The sequence below is a fragment of the Callorhinus ursinus genome, unplaced genomic scaffold (assembly GCF_003265705.2).
Source record: "Callorhinus ursinus isolate GAN/ISIS: 27379988/994484 unplaced genomic scaffold, GSC_fseal_2.0 scaffold18, whole genome shotgun sequence".
Classification (NCBI taxonomy): Eukaryota; Metazoa; Chordata; class Mammalia; order Carnivora; family Otariidae; genus Callorhinus; species Callorhinus ursinus.
Window position 1 is genome coordinate 21,220,299 of NW_027397080.1, and position 19,985 is coordinate 21,240,283.

Below are 19,985 nucleotides of genomic sequence, written 5' to 3' on the forward strand. Positions count from 1 at the left end.
GATGGGGGCCGGGCCTGGGAGGCAGCCAAACCCATGGGTTGGGGCTGGGTGATAGTCCCCGAGTCCCGGGTCTCAAAACATTTGTGGTGGATTCACGCATTCATTCAACAAACATTTATTGCAAAAGGCAGTATTATGCCATAGTGGTTAACAGCAGAGGCTCCACCATGGCGTGACCCTGGCTCTTTCACTTGCTACATGAGACACTGGACAAGTCACTTACCCTCCCTGTGCCTCTGTCTCCTCATCCATAAAAACTGAGATGGTGATGACACCCACCTCATGGGGTTGCTGCAAAGCTTTAACGAGAGCAATGCTTGTAAGGTGTTTAGAATGGTGTCTGGCATAAATCGAGTGCTCAGTCAAGGTTGGCAAGCAATGGGCACCAGCTGTGTGCTCAGCCCTGTTCTAGGCACCAGGTATGCAGCAGCAAACAGAAGAGACCCAGCCCTGCCCTTAGGTCAGGGTTGGGAGAACAGTGCAGTGGACCGATGCAAACCCCTGCCCCATCTCCAGCTCCAGAGCAGAGGTCCTGCCCTGTGAAAACTTGTCGGTCAGCGGGTGAGACTGTGGGAGCTGGAGGGGAGGTCACATGCTGGGATCCGGGGTGTGTCGGGCCCCGTACCAGGTGCGGTGTCTATGCCATTTTACAGCCCAGGTGGTGGGGAGTGGTGTGGGCTCTGGAGTCTCATGGCCTGGGTGTGCATCTGGGCTCTTCCATTTTTTGATGGTGTGACCTTGGGCAAGTTATTTAACCTTCCTGAACCTGTTTCCTCATCTGTAAAAACGTGGATCATAAAAGCACGTGTAAAACATGAGAACCCATGCTAGGCATATAGTGAGCACTTAATTAGTGGTGGCTGTTATCACATCTTCATAATTACTGTATGAGATCAAGATCGTCCTAGTTTTTACAGAAGAGGAAACTGAGGCTCATAGAGATCAAGTGTCTTGGTGAAGGTCACACAATTACCGAGCTAGGAACTGGACCTAGCTCTGGCTGACGTTCCATTAAGATGCGCTGGGAGGGCTCAAACTCCTAGCTCAAGGGACTTGAAGACCTCAGCACCAAGCGCCTGCCACTCCCTATCTGCAGTCGGCACCAAGCATTTGGGGGTTTCCATCACTGTGCCGAGGCAGGGCTTGGGGGGACTCTCGGCTCCAGGTCGGCTCAGAGTGTCCCAGAGCTGCAGATTTGTGGGGCACATCCCCTGCCCCTTTCTCCACCTGCCTTCTGAGCACAGGTGTTCGCATTTTAACAGGTGTTAACTTCCAGTATGACTCCTGGGACGGGTGTGGCCAGGAGCCAGCCCCACTCCCAGGGCCGGGGCCAGCAGTGGAAGTCGGGGCCAGGCTGGGGTGGGATATCTTGGCACTGCCAGTCTGCTGTTGACTTCAGGACTTCCCCATCCGGAGGTGCCAGCCCTGGGCTCCTCTCTGGGGGATGATTCCTGCCGCAGCTCCCCCTTGGGCCTGCTGCAGTTTTTCTTCCCAGCCCTGTGGCTCCTCCAGGTGAGGAAGGAGGGTGGGAACCCACCCGGTCAGGCGCCCCATGTGTTCATGAGATGTTTCACTTCCTGTTTCTCACGGACCCTGGCTTCAGGGGCCACAGAGCCACAAGCTGAGCCATCAGTCAGATGATTTTTACTGAGCACCTACTGTGTGCCCAGCTCTGAGAAGGGCAGGGTCTGGGAGATAGGTATGCAGGTACAAGTGTGGTCCTGTCTTTGATGAGGACAAACATTCACTGAACACCTACTCTCTGCTAGGCTGTTTATGTCCTTCAGTCCCTGCCACCATCCCACAAGGTAGTTAGCCTCCCATTTTACAGAGTAGGAAACTGAGGCAGAGAGGTGAGGCTACCCAGCTGGCAAGTGGCAGAGCAGGGATTTGAATGCAGGTCTATCTGATGCAGAGTTTGCCATTAGCCATGGCACCTGCTGCTTGGTGAAGGACCCCCATCTGGGAGTGAGTTGGCTTTCTGGTCTGGTTTCTGGAAGCCCCACGCTCAGCTCCGCCCTCTCTCCGGGCCCCCGCCTCCCACCACAGGAGCATTTCAATTACTACTCACTGGACACTGCCCTGGGCCACCTTGTCTTCTCACTCAAGTATGATGTCATCGGGGACCAGGAACACCTCCGGCTGCTGCTCAGGTGAGGGGGGCTGAGGGGACCCTGCGACAGTAGGGAGGGCTGAGGTCTTAACAGTCTAAAAGCCCAGCTCATTGTACCCACTCTTCTCATCGAGGCCCAATGAGGGCAGGGATTTGCCTGAGTTGCTCAGTGAGTTTGCCCCAAGCCAGGCCTGGCCCCATTACCACCCCTGGTCCTCCCTCTCCCTGGGATGTGTCCCCTCTGGGCTTACTTTGTGCGGAGGGGCTTCCATCTCTCTCTCCCGCTGCCTAGCCCCTCAGCGTGGCCTTTCTCCTCCCAGGACCAAGTGCCGGACACACCATGATGTCATCCCCATCTCCTGCCTCACTGAGTTCCCCAATGTGGTCCAGATGGCAAAGGTGAGGCCTGTTTGGGCACCCCAGGTGGGCACACAGCCGGGCGCAGCTTTGCCTGTGCACACTGTCCCCCTGAGCCCCAGGTCCTAGCCCTGCCTGCTGCAGCCCTGCCTCTGAGGTCCCACCTCTCCTGTGTCCCATGACACTGGCATGCAGCTGTGTGTTCTGGGCTCCTGTCCCCGGCCCGTGTGCTTTTCGGTCACTTTAGAGCACCTTCGGATAAGGGGACCCCAGTTCTCTTCACCACCTCCTAAGCAGCAGTGAGCCCCCAGTCCTGCTGCAGACTCAGCGGCTCCCTCTCCTTTCTGCTGCTGTCGTCCCCAGACGATGACCGGGGAGGCCCAGAGGCCCAGAGGCCCTCCCCTCAGCCCCTCCCTTCTCCCTGCAGCTGGTGTGTGAAGATGTGAATGTGGATCGATTTTACCCTGTGCTCTACCCCAAGGTATGGCTGCATCTGGGCCCCGCACCCTGGGCTGGGTGGCTAACTGGGGAACTGAGCATTTATGGGGCACCTGTTGTGCACAGGGTATTCCCCCCAAGTTCTCTCATTTAATCCACACAACAACTGTGCAAAGTCTACTTTTGCAGAAGAGGAAGCAGAGGGCCAAAATGGCCCTGTGCCTTATCTGGCGACACACAGCAGATGAAGGAGTTCCGCCTTTGCCTGTAGTGTCGTCCGCCTTGGAGGCAGGCCTTGCTTCCGGGAACTCTCAATGCCATTTGGGGACCCTCCCAAGGGCACTCAGTGCTCCTGAGCCAGGGGACTCCACTTGGCCCTGCCTTCTGGCCCGAGGGGACATGGGGAGAGGGAACAAGCAGGGGCCTGCCTCCACAAATGCCGCCCCCCAGACAGCGGCTGTGCTCCCAGCTCCGGCGATGGCTTTGACGCCCTGTGGCCTTGTGGGGAAAAGCAGCGGGGCTTGTCTTGAGTGAGTCAGGGGTGCTTCCTGGAAGACATGTCAGCCCTCGTGGCTCTGACTGAGTCCTGGAACAAGGGGATGCTGTGGTCCAGGAAGGGTCCCCCAAAGGAAGGGGCCTCCGAAATCAGATGTTACCTCTCAGGTACAAAAGAGGCAACTGAGGCCCAAGGTAAGGGGAATGCCTCCAGGCGCCACAGCAAGTTGGTGGGACTTGACTCATTCGAGAATGATGCTGTGGGTTTACAGAGGAGCCACGGAACAAGTTGGGTATTACAGAGTGGACTCAGGTGAGGGCCTGTGGGCAAGACTCAAGGGTAGTGAGCTTCAGCTTTGGTCGTGAGTTCAAGTCCCAGCTCTGCCACTCACAGGCAGGTGACCTGAGGCAAGTCACAAGTTACTTAAGCTCTCTGAACCTTGGTTTCTTCATTTGTAAAATGGGGACAGCAGCAGTGTCTCCCTCACGGGCTTGTCGTGAAGATGAAATGAGAGGACACGGGTAGAGTACCCGGTACGGAGCTTAGCACGGAGTCAGAGCAATAAACAGCGGCTTGTGAAAGCGGCCCATTTCATCCCTGGTCCTCTCCCCCAGGCTTCCCGCCTCATCGTCACCTTTGACGAGCATGTTATCAGCAATAACTTCAAGTTTGGAGTCATATATCAGAAGCTGGGACAGGTGCGCTCACCTCTTCCCACCTCCCCCACCCGCCTGGCCATGAATCTGGGGCCTCAGACTTTTGCCAGTGAGGGCACCTGCCCAGGGACTGTGCTTCCCAGGAGCTTGGTGGGCTGGTGCCCGGAGGTCCTCCTCCCAGCCTGCTCTGGATGTGAGCGGGGGGTGGGGGGCGGCGGCTGCTCCGGGGCGCCAGCTCGGTGACCTCTGCCCTCCTTGTGTCCCCAGACCTCCGAGGAAGAGCTCTTCAGCACCAATGAGGAAAGCCCAGCCTTCGTGGAGTTTCTCGAATTTCTGGGCCAGAAGGTCAAACTGCAGGACTTTAAAGGGTGAGCATTAGGTGGGAAAAGCATCGCTTAATTGGACCCGTGCCCTCGGGCAGGGAGGGAGCCCCTGTCCTGGCCCCATGGAGGCCTGGCTGGGGCTGGAGACTGAGCCGTGGCCTGGGGGGCCCGGGGCAGGTTCCGAGGAGGCCTGGACGTGACCCACGGGCAGACGGGGACCGAGTCTGTGTACTGCAACTTCCGCAACAAGGAGATCATGTTTCACGTGTCCACCAAGCTGCCCTACACAGAAGGGGACGCCCAGCAGGTAGCCTGGGCACCCACCCACCTGCTTCCCACCTGTCCTCCGTCCCCCCATCTACCTGTCCGTTCAGTGTTCACCACACCAGGTTCAAGGGGCCCTGGGATATAGACATGGCAACGATCCATTCCCCCCACTTGTGGGCTCTAGTGGGGGCAGGGTGACATGCTGCTATAGTGTCGGGAAAGCCTGTTTCCACATCCATGCAATGGGGATGATAATGGCACTGACCTCATAGGTGAGCGTACATGCGGGAATGCATACTGAGTGGCTAGAACAGTATCTGGTACATAACAAGAGCTCAATAAATGGGAGTTAGTGTTTTTACAGGGAGAGGCATTGTGGGGTCACATGGGGGCACTTAAACTTGGCAGAGGTAGGAGTCAAGAAAAGCTTTTAAGGTAAAGTGATTTCTAGGCCACAAAGGAGCTGGGAGAAGGAGAGGGAATATTCCAGGTGGAGAAAATGGCTTCCACCTTCCGCAGAGGCCTGGAGGCGAGAAAGTGCAGGGCATATTCTGGGGGCTGAACTCCGAAATTTGTCACCTATCCCAAGCTTCCTGAAGGGCTGTCCATTTGACCCCGTGCCCCCCAGCCCTGGGGGAATAAAAGGGCAGTGTGAGAAAAATGGAAATATTTGTGTTTAGTGTCCTTTAAGTTTCTCCTAAGAGGATCCTCTGTTTATCTCAGCAACATGAATGTATATGCTCGGTGGAACCTCTCTGTTCACGAGGGGCTGTGTTTGGGGAATTGAGACAGAAGGAGGGCTGAGAGGTAGAGCCTGGGGCCCGGGAGCCCTGGGTTCAGATCCTCTCACTCACAGCAGGGCCTTGCAAGCCTCTTCTCTCTCGGCCTCCACTTCCTCATCTGCCACAGGATTTCAAGAAAACGAAAATAATTTGAAGACAAGTTTCTCCTGACATTTCTTGGGGGTGGAAGCAAATCCTTAGACGTGCCCTCTGCCTACCCCAAACCCTCCCACCCTCTTGCGGGCACCCTCCCCTGCACCCAGCGAGCCCCTCTCTGGCCAGGTGGTGAAGGCCTGTGGCCCCTGTGCTCAGTTGCAGCGAAAGCGGCACATCGGGAACGACATTGTCGCTGTAGTCTTCCAGGACGAGAACACACCCTTTGTGCCTGACATGATCGCATCCAACTTCCTGCATGCCTATGTGGTGGTGCAGGCCGAGGGCGGGGGGCCTGACGGCCCGCTCTACAAGGTGGGTGATCATGGAGCCTCCCAGGGGTATCAGCCGCAACCCCAGGCCCTGCCCTGCCCTGAGTCACTATGCGACGTCTCTGAGCCTCGGTTTTCCCACCTGTAGATAAGGGGACTGTCCAGAGGACCCTGAGTCCCCCTCCTGCTCTGTGGATGGAGCATTCCCATCCTGCCTTCTCTGCCCGCCCCCCAGATTATCCCCCTCAATGGAGCTGGTTACCCTCCTCCATCCTTTAGCTTCCTTGCCCTTCACTATGCTCCATGACCCCTGAGATCCTCCACCTCTTCTCACCACTCAAATTCAGGACCAAGGATGGAGGAGCTGAAATCCTGGGGTTCGCTCACCCAGTCAGCAGTTATGGAACCTTCCCCAGCAAGGGGCAGGCCTGGGATGAATTAGGGCTCTCTGGCTGGGGTGGGGACTCCAGAGGAAATGCTGCTCTCCCTTCCAGGTCTCTGTCACTGCTAGAGACGACGTGCCCTTCTTCGGGCCCCCCCTCCCGGACCCCGCTGTGTTCAGGAAGGTGAGGGGGCAGCCCCCAGCCCCAGTCATGGACAGAGCAGGACGAAATGGGTGGGGGCTGAGGGGGGCACACACTCTGCCGTAAGAAGTCCTAAAGCCCCACTGTGTGCCAGGGCAGCTGGGCTCCCCGGACCACGTAACTGGGGCCTGGCTTTTAGTCCAAATTGATAAAAACTGTGATCTTTACTTACAAAGTCGCGGAACAAACCGCGCCATTGTTTTAGCTTTCTCATAGCAGACTCTGTGGCCTTTCCTAACTGCTATTATCTTTTGACAATTACAGTCTTCTTTCTCCTAAAATGTTTGGAAAGGGGCACACGTTTCTGTCACCTGTCAGAAGCCACACTTTGAGCCTTGGCTTCGGACCCCTCACTTCTCCCCCAGACCGAGGCAGTAGGAGACCCCAGTCAGCCCCTTACATCTGTGAGGTTTGCTCTCTTGAGGGGTGGGCAACCATGAAGGGCACGGGGGCCCTCACAGGTACCTAGGCTGGGAGCTGAGGCCAAGGAGGCACCCTTCTGGGAGTGAAGAGGACGACCCCAGGGCCCCAGCAGGGCACGGCTCAGGGACTCCAGCCCCTGAGTCACTGGGGCTCAGCCCCTTGCCTCTGTGTTCATCTGAGCCCCTTTCTCCTCTCCACACTGGGGGCTCCCAGGGGCCTGAGTTCCAGGAATTTTTGCTGACAAAGCTGATCAATGCGGAATATGCCTGCTACAAGGCAGAGAAGTTTGCCAAACTGGAGGTGAGGATGGGCTGTTGGGCTGAACCAACCCCTCCCCGCAACCTAGGATTTCAGCCCTGCCCTTGGGGAGGGAAATGCCATGTTCAGACTTTGGCCTGAGGGAGAACTGTCTGGGGTGGGGGCGGCTTTACGCGTGAGCAGGGCTAGGGTCAGGGGAGGGGAAGTAGGGCATTTCCAGGAATATGTGAGGAATGTCCCAGGAGGCGCCCGCAGGTGGGCAGGCTGGCACAGAGGACAGCGCGCGGGAGGGGGATACCTGGTGATCGGGGACAGGAGGAACCCTGGGGGCTGCTGGAGCTGCGGAGGAGCCCAGGGGAAGCCAGCGTAGGCTCCCGGGGCCCAGGCCCACTCCCTACTCACTCAGAGAAGGTGGCCGGGATTCTAATTGTGGAACGAAGGGCCCATCACCGGGCTCTCTCCTGATGGCCTCCCCCTGGCCCACAGGAGCGGACCCGGGCCGCCCTCTTGGAGACGCTCTATGAGGAACTGCACATCCACAGTCAGTCCATGATGGGCCTGGGCGGTGACGAGGACAAGATGGAGAATGGCGGCGGTGGCGGCGGCTTCTTCGAGTCTTTTAAGGTGAAGAGCCGGGGTCTACCTGGGGCGGAGGGGCCGGGGCCTGTCTGGGGTGGACTCGGGGGCGGGGTTATGGGCAAGGCTTGGGGGTGTGGCCGGAGGCGGGCTCTCATGGGGGGGGGAGTCGAGTGGGGGCGGAGCTAGGGGTGGAGTCAGGGGCGGGGTTAATAAACAGGCGTGAGATGAGCTAGGAGCTGGGTGGCAAGTATCTGAAGTAGAGTCTGGATGATGGCGAGCCTCAGGGAGGACCTAGGCTTTAGGGTGGGGCTCTGACTTGGGAGGAGTTAATGGTTGGAGGCGGGGCCTGGGCTTGGGGGTGGAGTCTACATCGGGGTTCTGCGAAGGTTGGAGCATTCTAGGTGGCAACCAGGTTCCTCTGGTGGTGGCTACCAGGTAAGCAGGCAGAAAAGAGAGGAGGTTTCTGTCCTCAGAGGGAAAGAAACAGAAGTCTGAGGTGCGGTATGTGAATTGAGTGGCCATAGGAGAGGGACCTGGCCTGTGTGACCCTGTGACCTGGCTGTCTCTGGTTTAATGACGCCCTGGGTTCAAATCCCAGTTCTGCCACTTACCAGCTTTAGCATGCTCTGAGCCTCAGTTTCTTTCTTTCTTTTTTTTTTTTTTTAAGTTTTATTTATTTAAATAATCTCTACACTCAACTTGGGGCTCAAACTCATGGCCCGTGATCAGAAGTCGCATGCTCTTCCCACTGAGCCAGCCAAGCACCCCTGAGCCTCGGTTTCTTTATCTACTGGGTAGGGCAATGGCAGTTTACCTCCTACAACTGTTGAGAATTATTTGTAAAGGAGTTCGATTAGTGCAATATAAGTTCAAAAGCAAAATAAAAAACCCTGCCCATCTACCTCAGCAGTTGCTGTCCAAAGTAAGAGGCAGAGGAGGGGGAGTTCCTCTTTGCCGCACAGGTCCTGGACTCCCCTAAGCTGCAGGTCCCCAGGCCGTGGCTTCCTTGCCACCTTCTCCTCTTCCCACAGGAGGGGAACTGCCCATCCTCCAGGGGCCCTGCCAGGCTGTCTGGGCCTCACCCTCACCCCAGGGCAGGCAGCAACACTGGAGATGTGGGTTTGTAGTGGGTTTGCGTAAGGGGATTGGCCCAGCTGCCGGGGCCTGCCCTGGACTTAGGTGAACAGATCGTCTTTGAGAAAGGGGCCTGAGGAGAGCCCTGCCTCTGCCCACTGGAGACAGGGAATGGGGGGGGGGGAATGAACATGGGTCTGGGGTGCCTTGAGGGGAGTGGGGGTCCAGTGGCCCCACATCTCTGGTAGGTGCTGGACAGTAGACCTGGATTAAGTCAAAGAATTTCTCCGAGGCAGCAGAGCCCACAGTTAAGGGCACGTGATTTGGTGTATGGGTTCCAGGCTTGTCTCGTATGTGTAAAATGGGCATGATAATAGTGCCCACCTCGTAGGGTGGATTGAACGAGTGCACATGAAGTATCTGGCCCCATAGGAAATGTTCAGTACAGATTGGCCTAGAAAAGCAAGGAAGAAAAGGCGAGAGGGAGGAGAGAGAAGAAAGTAGGAGAGAAAGCCCTACAGGACCCTAAGATCAAGAAACTGAGGTTTCTGGAGGGCTCTCTGTGCGTGCTCTGGGTCATGCCCCAGCATCTTCTGCAATCCTTACAACAGCCACCTGAGAGTCCTAGGAGGCCCAGAGAGGTGCGGTAGCTTGTCCAGCCTCACCCAGCAAGTTGGTGGCAGAGCCAAGGCCCAAACTACCCTTAGGCACCATGTGGACTTGCCCCTCCTGTGGCCTCGCAGGCAGGGACTTCCTGGGGTTACTGAGAGTGGCATTGGTGGGGAGGGACCAGATGCCTGGGCTCCTGGGTTTCCCCGGGGGAGGGGGACCTCATAAAGTCTGTGCCTCCTCCACTCCCACCCCACCTTCACAGCGGGTCATCCGGAGCCGCAGCCAGTCCATGGACGCCATGGGACTAAGCAACAAGAAGCCCAATACCGTGTCCACCAGCCACAGCGGCAGCTTTGCCCCCAACAACCCCGACCTGGCCAAGGCCACTGGAATAGTGAGTGCCCCCCCGCAAGCAGGCCTCGGCTCTCCCCCACCTCCGAGGCCTGCCCCCCTCCCATTGCCCTGCCGTCTGAGTGCCCATCCTGGGTTCTAGACTCAATCTAGCCACTGTTCTCCCTGGGGGTCCAATGTCCAGGCCACGACAGTGGGTGGGGTGCTGAGAGCCTGCAGCCCCCTTCCAGCTCCTCAGCCCGTCCCTCTTCCTGGTCCCTTATTCAGGTGACTTTCTGCGGGTCAGCTCTGGGGCTGCCTCCATTTGACATTCCTTATTGAACACATAATGTCTATCATGTGCTGGGAATTGGGCTGCTTTGTGGGCACCTACTGTCAAGCCTTGAGTTGCTGGGAGCATCTACTGTGTGTCAGGCTGCAGGCACGCACTGTGTGTCAGGACCTGGGTTTCTGTGTGAGCGCCTGCTGTGTGCCTGGCCCTGAGATGCTGGTGGGCGCCTACTGTGTGTCAGGACTCGGGCTGCTATGCGAGCACCTGCTGGGTCAGGACCCAGTTGCTGTGTGGACGTGTACTGTGTGAGCATCTACCGTGGGCCTGACCCCGAGTTTCTGTGAGCACCCACTGGGTGTCAGGTCCTGGGCTGCTGTGTGGGCATCAGCTCTGTAAGTATCCACTGTATGCCCAGCCCTGGGCTCTTGTGCGAGAACCTACCATGTGTCAGGAGATGGATTCCTGACTGAGTGCATGTATGTGCTAAGCCCTGGACCCTGGTGAATCTTCACTGTGTGTCAGGAAGCAAGCTGTGGTGTGAGCGTGTTCTCTGTGAGCCCCTTCTTCTGTGGGCCTGGCCCTAGGCTGCTGTGTGAGCACCTACTGTGTGTTGGGGCCTCTGTGGTCGTGGCTGCCTATTGTGTGTCAGGAACGGGGCTTCTGTGTGAGCATCTCCTGAGTGCATACCTACTGTGTGATTACTTCCTGTCTGCCCGCCTCTGGGATTCTGCTGCTAAGACCGGGGGGGGGGGGTGGCGTGTGCTGGGCACACAGGGCAGATGAGGCCTTCAGCTGTGGGCCCATCTGCTTTCCGCCGCCCAGTGTCCACCCTGGCACTGCACCTGCCACTCTGCTTCTCCCCACCCCGCCATCCGTCTTCCATCCAACTGTCCCACCATCCTTCTGTCCTTCACTGACTACATGCTGCATGCCAAGCCCTGTGCTCAGTGCCGTGAGGCTGTGTCACAGGGCAGGAGGTCCCCCCCCCCCAGTCACCCCTGCCCCATGGTCTGGCCTGGTCTGGGGAACAAGGCGGGGCCTCTGCTGGCCTGCAGTCACCAAGCCCACTGTCACTGGAGAAGCAGGCCCACCCCCTCCCTTCCCACCGAGTGGCCCAGCCTCCTGTGGGTGCTGTCGAGGGGCCCCGGGGCCGGGCCAGGCCAGCAGCACCTGCCGTGGCAGTAACCAGACCCATTTCTGTTTTTGTTTTTGTACACCTCTCTCTTCTGCTGTTATTCCTTTTCCTTCTGCATCTGCATTTTCCCTGCTCTACCTTCCCTCTCTCCCCCTGCTGCCCGCCCCCACCGACACCTGTCTCTTCCCTCCTCCCACCCCGGCCCGCCCTCTTCTCTCCCTGCTTTCTCCTTCCCGCCTCCCTGTTCTTCCTGGCTCTGTCTGTCTGTGTTTCTCTCCGTGACCTCGCGTATGCTCCCCCACCTGTGTCTGTCCCTGTCACCGTCCGTTGGCCAACTTCTCTCCTCCGTCCGCTGTGCCGCCCTTTCCTGGCCGTGCCTCTCTGTCAACCCCCGGCCTCACTGTCGACTTTGTTTCTCTCTGTCCGTCCGTCCTTCCCCCCTTTCCCTGTCCCGCCCCTCCCGCCCCCTCCATCTCTCGCTGTCTCTCTCCACGTCTGTCTGTCTCTCTCTGCCCCTGCCCTCTGCTTGCTTGCCAGTCATTGCTTATTCCTGGGAAAAGCGCGAGTAGATTCGGACGCCGGGGCAGTGCCATAGGCATAGGAACGGTGGAAGAGGTTGTCGTCCGCGGGGCCGCCGGCTCTGGAGGCTGCCTGCACGTGCTGTTCTCTGCTCGCTCCCAGGACGGAGGCCATATTGGGGACGTTGCCCCCTCTTTCCCCTGGGCCGGGCTCGGGGCTCTGCAGGGTGGAATGCCGGCAGCTCTGAGGGCACTTGGCACCTGCTTTGGGGCCTGGTACCTGTGCCAGAGCCAGTGCCCCCCCCCACCCCAGCCAGGGGGCTTCTGGCCCTGCCCTGGCCCTTGGGACCCCGGCCGAGTCCCTGCCAGGACCTGGTACCCAAAGACCCTATGCCCAGCTGCACGTCCCCCAATATCGCCAGTTCTGCATGGAACGCCACCTCTCTCCTCTATCCTGATTCCCACCCCCCTCACCCCCACACCATGAACCGGCCTGGGGCTTCCTGCCCCTCCATGTCTCCCTGGGGCCCACCTTCCTGCTTCCCCAGAGAAGCTGGGGCCTGCTTCTGGCGCCTGGGGCCTCCCACCCTAGTGTGTTAAGGAACAACAGCTGGGCCGGAATCTCCCCTAGCCAGTTTGGAGGTTCCAAGCTGGGGCGGGGGCTTGCGTTGCGATGTCCACTCTCTCCCCGTGGCCCTGAGCCCAGGTCCCATGACAACGTGGGGGCAGGGGGCTGGGAGCCATTCTGAGGTCTTGGCCTCTTCCTATCCCGGCCCAGAGTGGCTGTCCAGCCCCCTCCGCTCCTGCCCTTCTCCTGGACTAAGATTCCAGGCCCCAGGCTGCTGTGTGATCTCGGAGGTGCTGGCCCTCACCAAGCCTCTTTCCCTGTCTGTGAACTTGGAGGGCTGTTTCTGGAGATGGACATTTCTCTCGTCCTTTCTTGCTCCATTGCCTCTGCTTCAGGACCCGGGGCAGCAGGGCCCCAGGTGGCAATGTGGGGGGGCAGTGGGTCTCCCAGGGCAGGTGGGCACTGAGTTGGGGCCTTTCCCTGCAGTCACTGATCGTCCCTGGAAAGAGCCCCACGAGGAAGAAGTCGGGCCCGTTTGGCTCACGCCGTAGCAGTGCCATCGGGATCGAGAATATCCAGGAGGTGCAGGAGAAAAGGTGGGTGGGCGGCTCCCCTGTCTCCTCCGGCCCCTTCCCTGGCCCCCATGCAGTGGCAGAGTTAAGCGAGCAGGAGGGAGTGCCCGCTCCTCTGCCCCCGTCCCTCTGCGGGGACAGTCAAGCTCCTGCTGTGTGCCAGGCACCAGGGCCAGCTCGTCACCTACCGTGGGACGCCTTCATCTGTCTGCGGTTCTGCTGGCTCCCCGGGGGTCACACCTTGCATGGCAAGATGCTGTAGGTGAGAGGGTGCAGGGGCCTGCCCAGGTCACACAGCCAGGGAGAGGCGGAGCTGGGATGGGCGGCCTGGCCCGTGGGGGTCTGCACAGGTGCGTCTGTGTGGGCAGGGTGCAGGCAGCTCGGCTCAGTCGCAGCAGGACGGCCCCTGGGAAGCGGAGGATAGTTCCCGAAAGCGAATCCTGTCTCTACCACCTGGGGCTGGGTGACCCTGGAAAAGTCACTGTACCTCTCTGAGCCTCACTGTCCCAATCTGGAAAATGAGGCTAAGAACACAACCAACAACACAGGGCGGCTGTAGAGGTGCGGTGGGGGCACGTGATGCAGGGCAGGTCCTCTGGGTCCTCAGGAGTGGAGGTGGTACTCTCCTCCTGGCCACGAGAGCCCAGAATCCTACAAAGCCTGGGTTCGGATCTCAGCTTTGCCATGGACCGAGCTGTGCATCCCGGGGCAGCTTCCTTCCCATCTCTGGACTGCAGTCTCCTTACGCATGACAGGGATAAGGAGGGGAGGAGGAGTGTCCTGTCTTCTGTAGGTGCTCCCGCACGCCTGCTCCTTCCCTCGGCCAGGCCGGCCGGGTCGCTGCAGGGACAGCTCTGGGGTTGGCCCCTGAGAATATAGGGTATGGGGACAAGGCAGGAGGCGCCCGTGACCTCACCACCTGGGCCTCGTTCTACCCTTGATGCCAGGCCCGGTGCTGAATCCCCCCACTGCCCCCATGTGCCCCGCAGGGAGAGTCCCCCCGCCGGCCAGAAGACCCCAGACAGCGGGCACGCCTCACAGGAGCCCAAGTCGGAGAACTCATCCACTCAGAGCTCCCCAGAGATGCCCACGACCAAGAACAGGTTGGGGTTCGGGGCACGCCGAGCCAGGGGGCTTGGACTCACCCTTTCCAGTCCCGCTGTGGGCCTGGGACTGCCCGGGAGCTTTGGCCCTGCCACCCCAGGGCGCCAGGGAGGCCCCGGCACCCTCACAGGTCCTCCTTTGACACACACCCACGGAGAGCTTCATTCATGCCAGGCCCCAGGCCAAGCTCCAAATCCAACAGTGAGCTGGGCGTCCATGTCCCCTGCCCCGTGGAGCTGACAGTCCAGAGCAGCGGGACCTGATGAGCTATTTCTAGATGGTGATGCAAGAGGACAATACAGCAGGGGATGCAATGAGGACTTACTGGGGGGGTGGTGGGGGGGTAGTTGGTGCTCAAGAAAGACATCTAGAACTGGGGGAGGCTTAAGTTGAGAGACAGGTGAGGAGCCAGCCCTGCTAAGACTGGCATGGCAGAGGGAAGATGGCTCCAGGTGAAAAAGACAGCAAGTGCAGAGGCCCTGAGGCGTGCTTGAAGGATAGAAAGAAGAGTGGTATGGTTGGAGCTGCGCGAGTGAGGGGCTAGGCCCAGGCGGACGCTGTGCTGGGTGTTGCTGAGGATAAGGTCAGGGAGGTGGGCAGGGGCTAGATCCCAGCTTTGGAAGCCATATGAGAACTTTGCATTTTACCCTGAGTGGGGCCAGGCAGGAGCCTTTGGGGTTTTAGTTAAGAGGAGTGATGCTTTCAGACCTGACCGTGGTCGCCACATGAAGAGGTGGCGTGGGGAAGAATGGAAGTAGGGGGAGGCCACCCCTCCCTTCAGCGCTGCAGCTCAGCCCCCTCTGTGCTGGCTCTGGGAGCCTAGACTCCCAGACTGTGCTCTCCTGAAGGGCCAGGGATGGACGACAGGAACAGGGAGAGACAGGGCTTGCAGACCCAGAGTGGGGAGGTCCATTCCCACCTTGAGAGGAGGAAATCAGGGAGGAGGAGACCCTCGGCTGAGTTTTGAAAGATGAATCTGCTTTTGGGGATTTGAGGGAAGGAATGGGACTGCAGGAGACGCAGAGTCCTGGGCAGGGAACAAAACCAAGAGGCTTGAGAGTAGACGGTGGAGTTGGAAGGCCTGGGTCCTAAACCCTGTTCTCCCGCCTCTGGCTGGGTGACCTTGGGCTATGTGCCTACCCTCTCTGAGCCTTGGTGCTTCCTCGTCTGTGAGATGGGTCTATTAATGATAACAGTGAGATAACTCCAGTAAAAGCACTTGAAACAGTGCCTGGCACAGAGCAAACATACGCTGGACCATAGTTTTTCTGTTAATAGTTACTGTTATTACTGAATACCTCGCCAAGGAAATAGATTTTATTTGCGACGATGGGGAGCCACAAGAGGGTTTTGCTCAGTGGAGGGGTGTGCTCCGATCCATGAATTAGGAAGGACAGTGGTGGGGGGAGGCTCCGAGGCCTGGGCAGCTGTGGTGGGGGCCACAGAGGTGCCTGGGTGGCTGCAGGCTGGGCTCCCAGGGCAGGGAAGCGGGGTGTGGTGCCTGGAGCAGACGCAGGCTGACGGGGTGCTGTCTGTGGCAGAGCGGAGACGGCGGCCCAGAGAGCGGAAGTGCTGAAGGACTTCTCCCGCTCCTCGTCCAGCGCCAGCAGCTTCGCCAGCGTGGTGGAGGAGGCCGAGGGCGTGGACGCGGACGACACAGGCCTGGTGAGGGGCCCAGGGAGCCGTGGTGCTCTCCGGCGGCCCGGAGGATGGCCCTTTGGTCCCTGTAGATACTCCGGGCAGAAGCATGAGCCTGGGTGTGGCTGAGATGAGAGGGGGGCACCCAGCCCAAAGGAGTCATGCAGACTCACCGTCCCTTACTCGGAAGCCTTCCATGGCTCCCCAGTGTTGCCCCCAGAGAGCCCCATCTCTGAGGGCTCCATTGAAGAGCCGGGCCCTCCCCAGCCTCATCTCTTACCACTTTAGCCATTCTGTGCTCCTTTGCAGTCCCCCCAGCGTACGAGGCTTACCCCACCTCTGGGCCTTGGCGCTTGCCATCTTCTCGGTCTGGAGCACTCTCCCTGCCTCCTCTTTCCCCCTTTGTCTGACTGACTCCTATTCATCCTTCTCGACTCAGCCTCACATCACCTCCTCCTGAAAGCCTTCCCTGATTTTCTAGTCCTAGGGTAGGTTGGGAATCCCCCTCTTCATGCTCTCACAGGCCCCCCGGGGCTTTGCCCTTAGCACCCTTGTGTCATTCTTCATTCAGCAAAGCTTTAGTGGCCCCCTCTTCTTTGCCAGGCCCAGTTCCAAGTGCAGACGCAGCAGGGAACAGTGCAGACCAAGGCCCCGCCCGATGGAGCTCAGAGTCTAAGATTTTGATAGCCTCTTCACAGCCTGTCTTGCCTCCTAGACTTCACTGTCTGAGGGCAGGGACCCTGCCTGCCTTCTCTCATCAGCTTGGCCCAGGATAAACATCAGTGAATGTTTGCCGAATGAATGAATGGGAGTGTGTGGTGTATGCCTCCCACTCTGTCCTCCTCTGGTCTCCCTGGGGCAGACATTGCTGGGCCCCCTTCCTCTTTGCAGGGGGGGCGAGGGTGAGGGGTCGTGGGTTGCTGCAAGCAGAGGAAGCTGGGAGACGGGAGGGGAGCCCAGCCAGTGCCATGGATGAGGGCTGACCTTCCTTTTTCTCTTCCCCCATCCTCAGGAGAGCGTCTCGTCCTCAGGGACGCCTCACAAACGGGACTCCTTCGTCTACAGCACGTGGCTGGAGGATAGTGTCAGCACCACGAGCGGGGGCAGCTCCCCAGGTACCAGGCCACAGGCGGCTTCCCCTGCCAAGCTCCTCTGGTGGCAGGAGGGGGCAGGGAGAGGCCCAGAGGGCCGAGACCATCCTCACGCCCCAGGTGGTGGGTGTGTGATGGGCCTGCCCCTGACAGAGGGGATAGTGGATGGGTCATTATCTAGCCTAAGATGGTTGAGGGCTGCTGGCTTCTGGAAGGGTCTTGGAGGATGATGGAGGAGGAGTAAAGAAGGGAGGTAAGGGTTGGGTTCCCTGACGGAGGGACTTGGCGGGGCCGCGGAGCCCTGGTGCCTCCCGCCCATCCATGCATCCATCTCCCTGGTGCCTCCCCGCGGCCAGTGAGGTGGCTCCCTCCTGCCCCCCTCCCCAGGCCCCTCGCGGTCACCCCATCCCGACGCCGGCAAGTCGGGGGACCCTGCGTGTCCCGAGATCAAGATCCAGCTGGAAGCATCTGAGCAGCACACACCCCAGCTGGTACGTGCCGCCACCAGGGGGCTGGCCAGGGCCGGTGCGGCCAGCCTTAGAAGCCGCCTGGTGGGAACGCTCCCCCAGGAGGGCGTCAGCTCTCGGGGAGAGGGGACAGGTGTCCAAGGGGACCGGGGGTGGGTGCCAGACCAAGAGGTCCCCGAGGCCAGGAGGGGCTGGGTTCGTCTGGCCTGGGCACAACCCGTGTCTTCTGCTTGTCTGTGTCTCCTCCCGTGTCTTCATCTGTCCTGTCACCTGCCTCGCCGGCGCTCTGTCTGTGCAGGGCTGTTAGCCAGGCTCCCGCTCTGAAGGTGAAACTGAGCAGGTCAGACCCAGTCCTCGGCTCCTGTTTGGTGGGGAGAGGGCAGGAGAGGGCGCGGGTGGGCGGGAAGCGGGGATGACGCCTTCCTGGTCCTCTGCCATCTCCTCGGCCTGAGACCTCTATGTACCTGGATTCGAATCCTCTGCCACTCAGATGCTGGGTAGGACTTGGGGAGGTCCCTGGCCCCTCTCTGTGACTCCATTTCCTTATCTGTGCAGTGGGGCCAATACATGCTGCCTCACCCCCACCCACAAATTGCTGGGAGGATTTGGTGGGAGCCTGCCAAGGACTTGGGAATTGCTGGGAGGGAGGGGCCTGGGGGATTGATTCCCAGTGGGCCCAAAAGACCCAGAGAGAGCCTGGGACTCCAGGGGCGGGCCCCTCCCACTTCTGTCTCCCTGCTTCATGGTGTCTTCATCTCCCTTTACCCTGCAGATGAGGCTGCAGAAGCACAAGGTGAAGATGCTGTGTCGAGTCCAGGTGGATAGGACCTCTGCCCCCAAGGCCAGCACCAGCCTATGGGTTGCCCCCTGCCCCCACCTTGGCCACCCGTCTGGGCTGTCTCTGCGGGGCGGAGCCATCCAGACCTGGGAGCGGGAAGCTGCTGGCATCATCCCCATCCCTGAAGCTGGGGCAGGCCATCGTCAGTTGAAGCAGAACGCTGGGCCTGGCTTGTCCCCACTCCGGGCCCTTCATCACACCTGGGTACCCCTCTGGACTCGGGGAGCAAATTGGGAGGAGCGGATTGAGAAATCTCAGTGCATACAGAGCCTACCGTGGAGGCAGCGGGATGTGAAATATGGTGGAATGAGCACTGGGCTGGGAGTCCTGAGTCCTGGCTTCCAATTTGGGTTCTGCTGTGTGACTTTTGGGCAAGTCACTGTGCCTCTCTGGGTACCTCTGTTGCACATGGACGAGATTATTTCAGAGGTCATTGAAGACTGCGATTCCATGCACCTGCCCCAGAATGGGGGCTTACCCTCCTAGGGGTCCCCCATCGCCCTACCTTGCTTCTTGGGTCCCCTGGGACCCCAGGTGGGCTGAGGGACTGGGAGCTGCCTATGCCTGTTGCCCCTCCTGGACCCTCAAGCTCTCCCACAGATCTGCCGATGCCCTGTCCACTGCCTCCACCTGACAAGTGACCCCCTTAGGGGGAAGAGGGACCTACCTGGCTTCTCAGCCAGCACCCAGCTTAACCCCTGCCATCCCATGCTCTGGGCACTCCAGGTTGAGGGGTCTCAGCTGGCCTAGAGTTATGGGCCTCGCCTTTGCGCCCCCCCCAACTCCCACGGAGGGGCGGCCAGGCACAGCTGCTGTGAGTCCACATCCTTGTGTGTGTCTGTCCACACTTTTTAGGCACCACGCCAAAGGCCAGCCTTCCAGCCCCTACACCCATTTTGGAAGCCCCCGTGGCTGTGTGTATGTCAGTAACAGTTGTACAAAATAAATTCTATTTATCGCTATTGTACCCCGGGTTGGACCTGGCTTTGTGTGCACTCTGCCCGGACTGACTCCAGACAGATCCCAGTGGTACCGAGGTACCAGCCCGTCCGTCCGCCTCACCCGACTCTTCAGAGCTGCTGCTAGGCTCCAGTGGTATCTCCACGGCCAAACCACGGGTTCTGTGACCACCAGGGTGCTTCCTCCCCATCGTGCTGCCCTTCCCTCCACCCCGTTCCCCGTCTGCAGGGGCGGGGGGGGAAGACAGCTCTGCAGTCAGGCGGACCTTGGTTGGGGTCCTGACGCCATCACTTACTAGCTGGGTGGCCTTGAGAAACTTGAGCCAGTTTCCACTTCTGTGAAATAGGAGCAGTAGTATCTCTCCCAAGGGCTTGTGATGGGGGTTCCTCGAGCTGGTGTATATCCAACACCTGGCACAATGTCTGGTGCCCAGTGGGTGCTCCAGGATCAACTTCTGCTCTCCTGTTGCTCAATGAAGCCCAAGAATTTCCTCGATGTGGCCACCAGGGGGCGCCAAGGGATTGCTTACCAGGACCGACGGGGCCAGAGAAGGGTTCCCTGTGCTGGCCAGTTACAATAAAGGGTACTGAGTGACCCGGTGTGCACAAACCAGGGGCCCAGCCTGGGTGAGGGAGACATGGAGAAGACTCAGCAGCAGTGGTGGCCAAGCATCCTGGAAAGGCCTAGGAAAGTGTCGCTGGGGCAGGGAACTGCAGGTGCAAATGTGTGGAGGGGAGTGCCTGGAATTGGGAAGGTAACAAACAGTTCTTTTTTTTTTTTTTTTTTTTTAAGATTGTATTTATTTACTTAGTGTTCACGAGAAGGGGTCGGGGGCAGAGGGCGGGGAGAGAATCTTAAGCAGACTCTGAACTGAGCATGGAGCCCAACATGGGGCTCCATCTCACAACCCTGAGATCATGACCCGAGCCGAAATCAAGAGGTGGGTGTTCAACCATCTGGGCCACCCAGGCGCCCCGCAAACAGTTCTGAGTGATGGGAAGGTGATGGGGTAGAGATGAGGCCAGAGGCCATGTGGCCTTGAATACCAGACCAAGGGGTCAGGGGTCTGTGCTCAGGGCAGCGGG

At 59.3% G+C, this 19,985-nt stretch overlaps 1 protein-coding gene across 12 annotated transcripts in view; it reads left to right on the forward strand.

Moving 5' to 3' along the window:
- Positions 1-18,907, forward strand: part of RAP1GAP (RAP1 GTPase activating protein) — a 64,771-nt gene extending 45,864 nt beyond the window's left edge. For 6 of the 12 annotated variants that reach the window (XM_073903220.1, XM_073903221.1, XM_073903213.1 and 3 more), the window contains 18 exons: positions 2,050-2,153; positions 2,434-2,512; positions 2,898-2,951; positions 4,019-4,102; positions 4,328-4,428; positions 4,561-4,690; positions 5,745-5,900; positions 6,352-6,423; positions 7,078-7,164; positions 7,609-7,746; positions 9,650-9,781; positions 11,682-11,759; positions 12,717-12,826; positions 13,792-13,905; positions 15,448-15,571; positions 16,557-16,659; positions 17,023-17,126; positions 17,875-18,907. In XM_073903220.1, coding sequence (XP_073759321.1) covers positions 2,050-2,153; positions 2,434-2,512; positions 2,898-2,951; positions 4,019-4,102; positions 4,328-4,428; positions 4,561-4,690; positions 5,745-5,900; positions 6,352-6,423; positions 7,078-7,164; positions 7,609-7,746; positions 9,650-9,781; positions 11,682-11,759; positions 12,717-12,826; positions 13,792-13,905; positions 15,448-15,571; positions 16,557-16,659; positions 17,023-17,126; positions 17,875-18,426 — 2,322 coding nt within the window. In that variant the 3' untranslated portion in view covers positions 18,427-18,907. Of the gene's footprint in view, positions 1-2,049; positions 2,154-2,433; positions 2,513-2,897; positions 2,952-4,018; positions 4,103-4,327; positions 4,429-4,560; positions 4,691-5,744; positions 5,901-6,351; positions 6,424-7,077; positions 7,165-7,608; positions 7,747-9,649; positions 9,782-11,681; positions 11,760-12,716; positions 12,827-13,791; positions 13,906-15,447; positions 15,572-16,556; positions 16,660-16,991; positions 17,127-17,400; positions 17,443-17,874 lie in introns of all 12 variants that reach the window. The other 6 variants (XR_012381353.1, XM_073903223.1, XM_073903222.1 and 3 more) reach the window with 6 other exon arrangements.
- Positions 18,908-19,985: the final 1,078 nt, after the last annotated feature.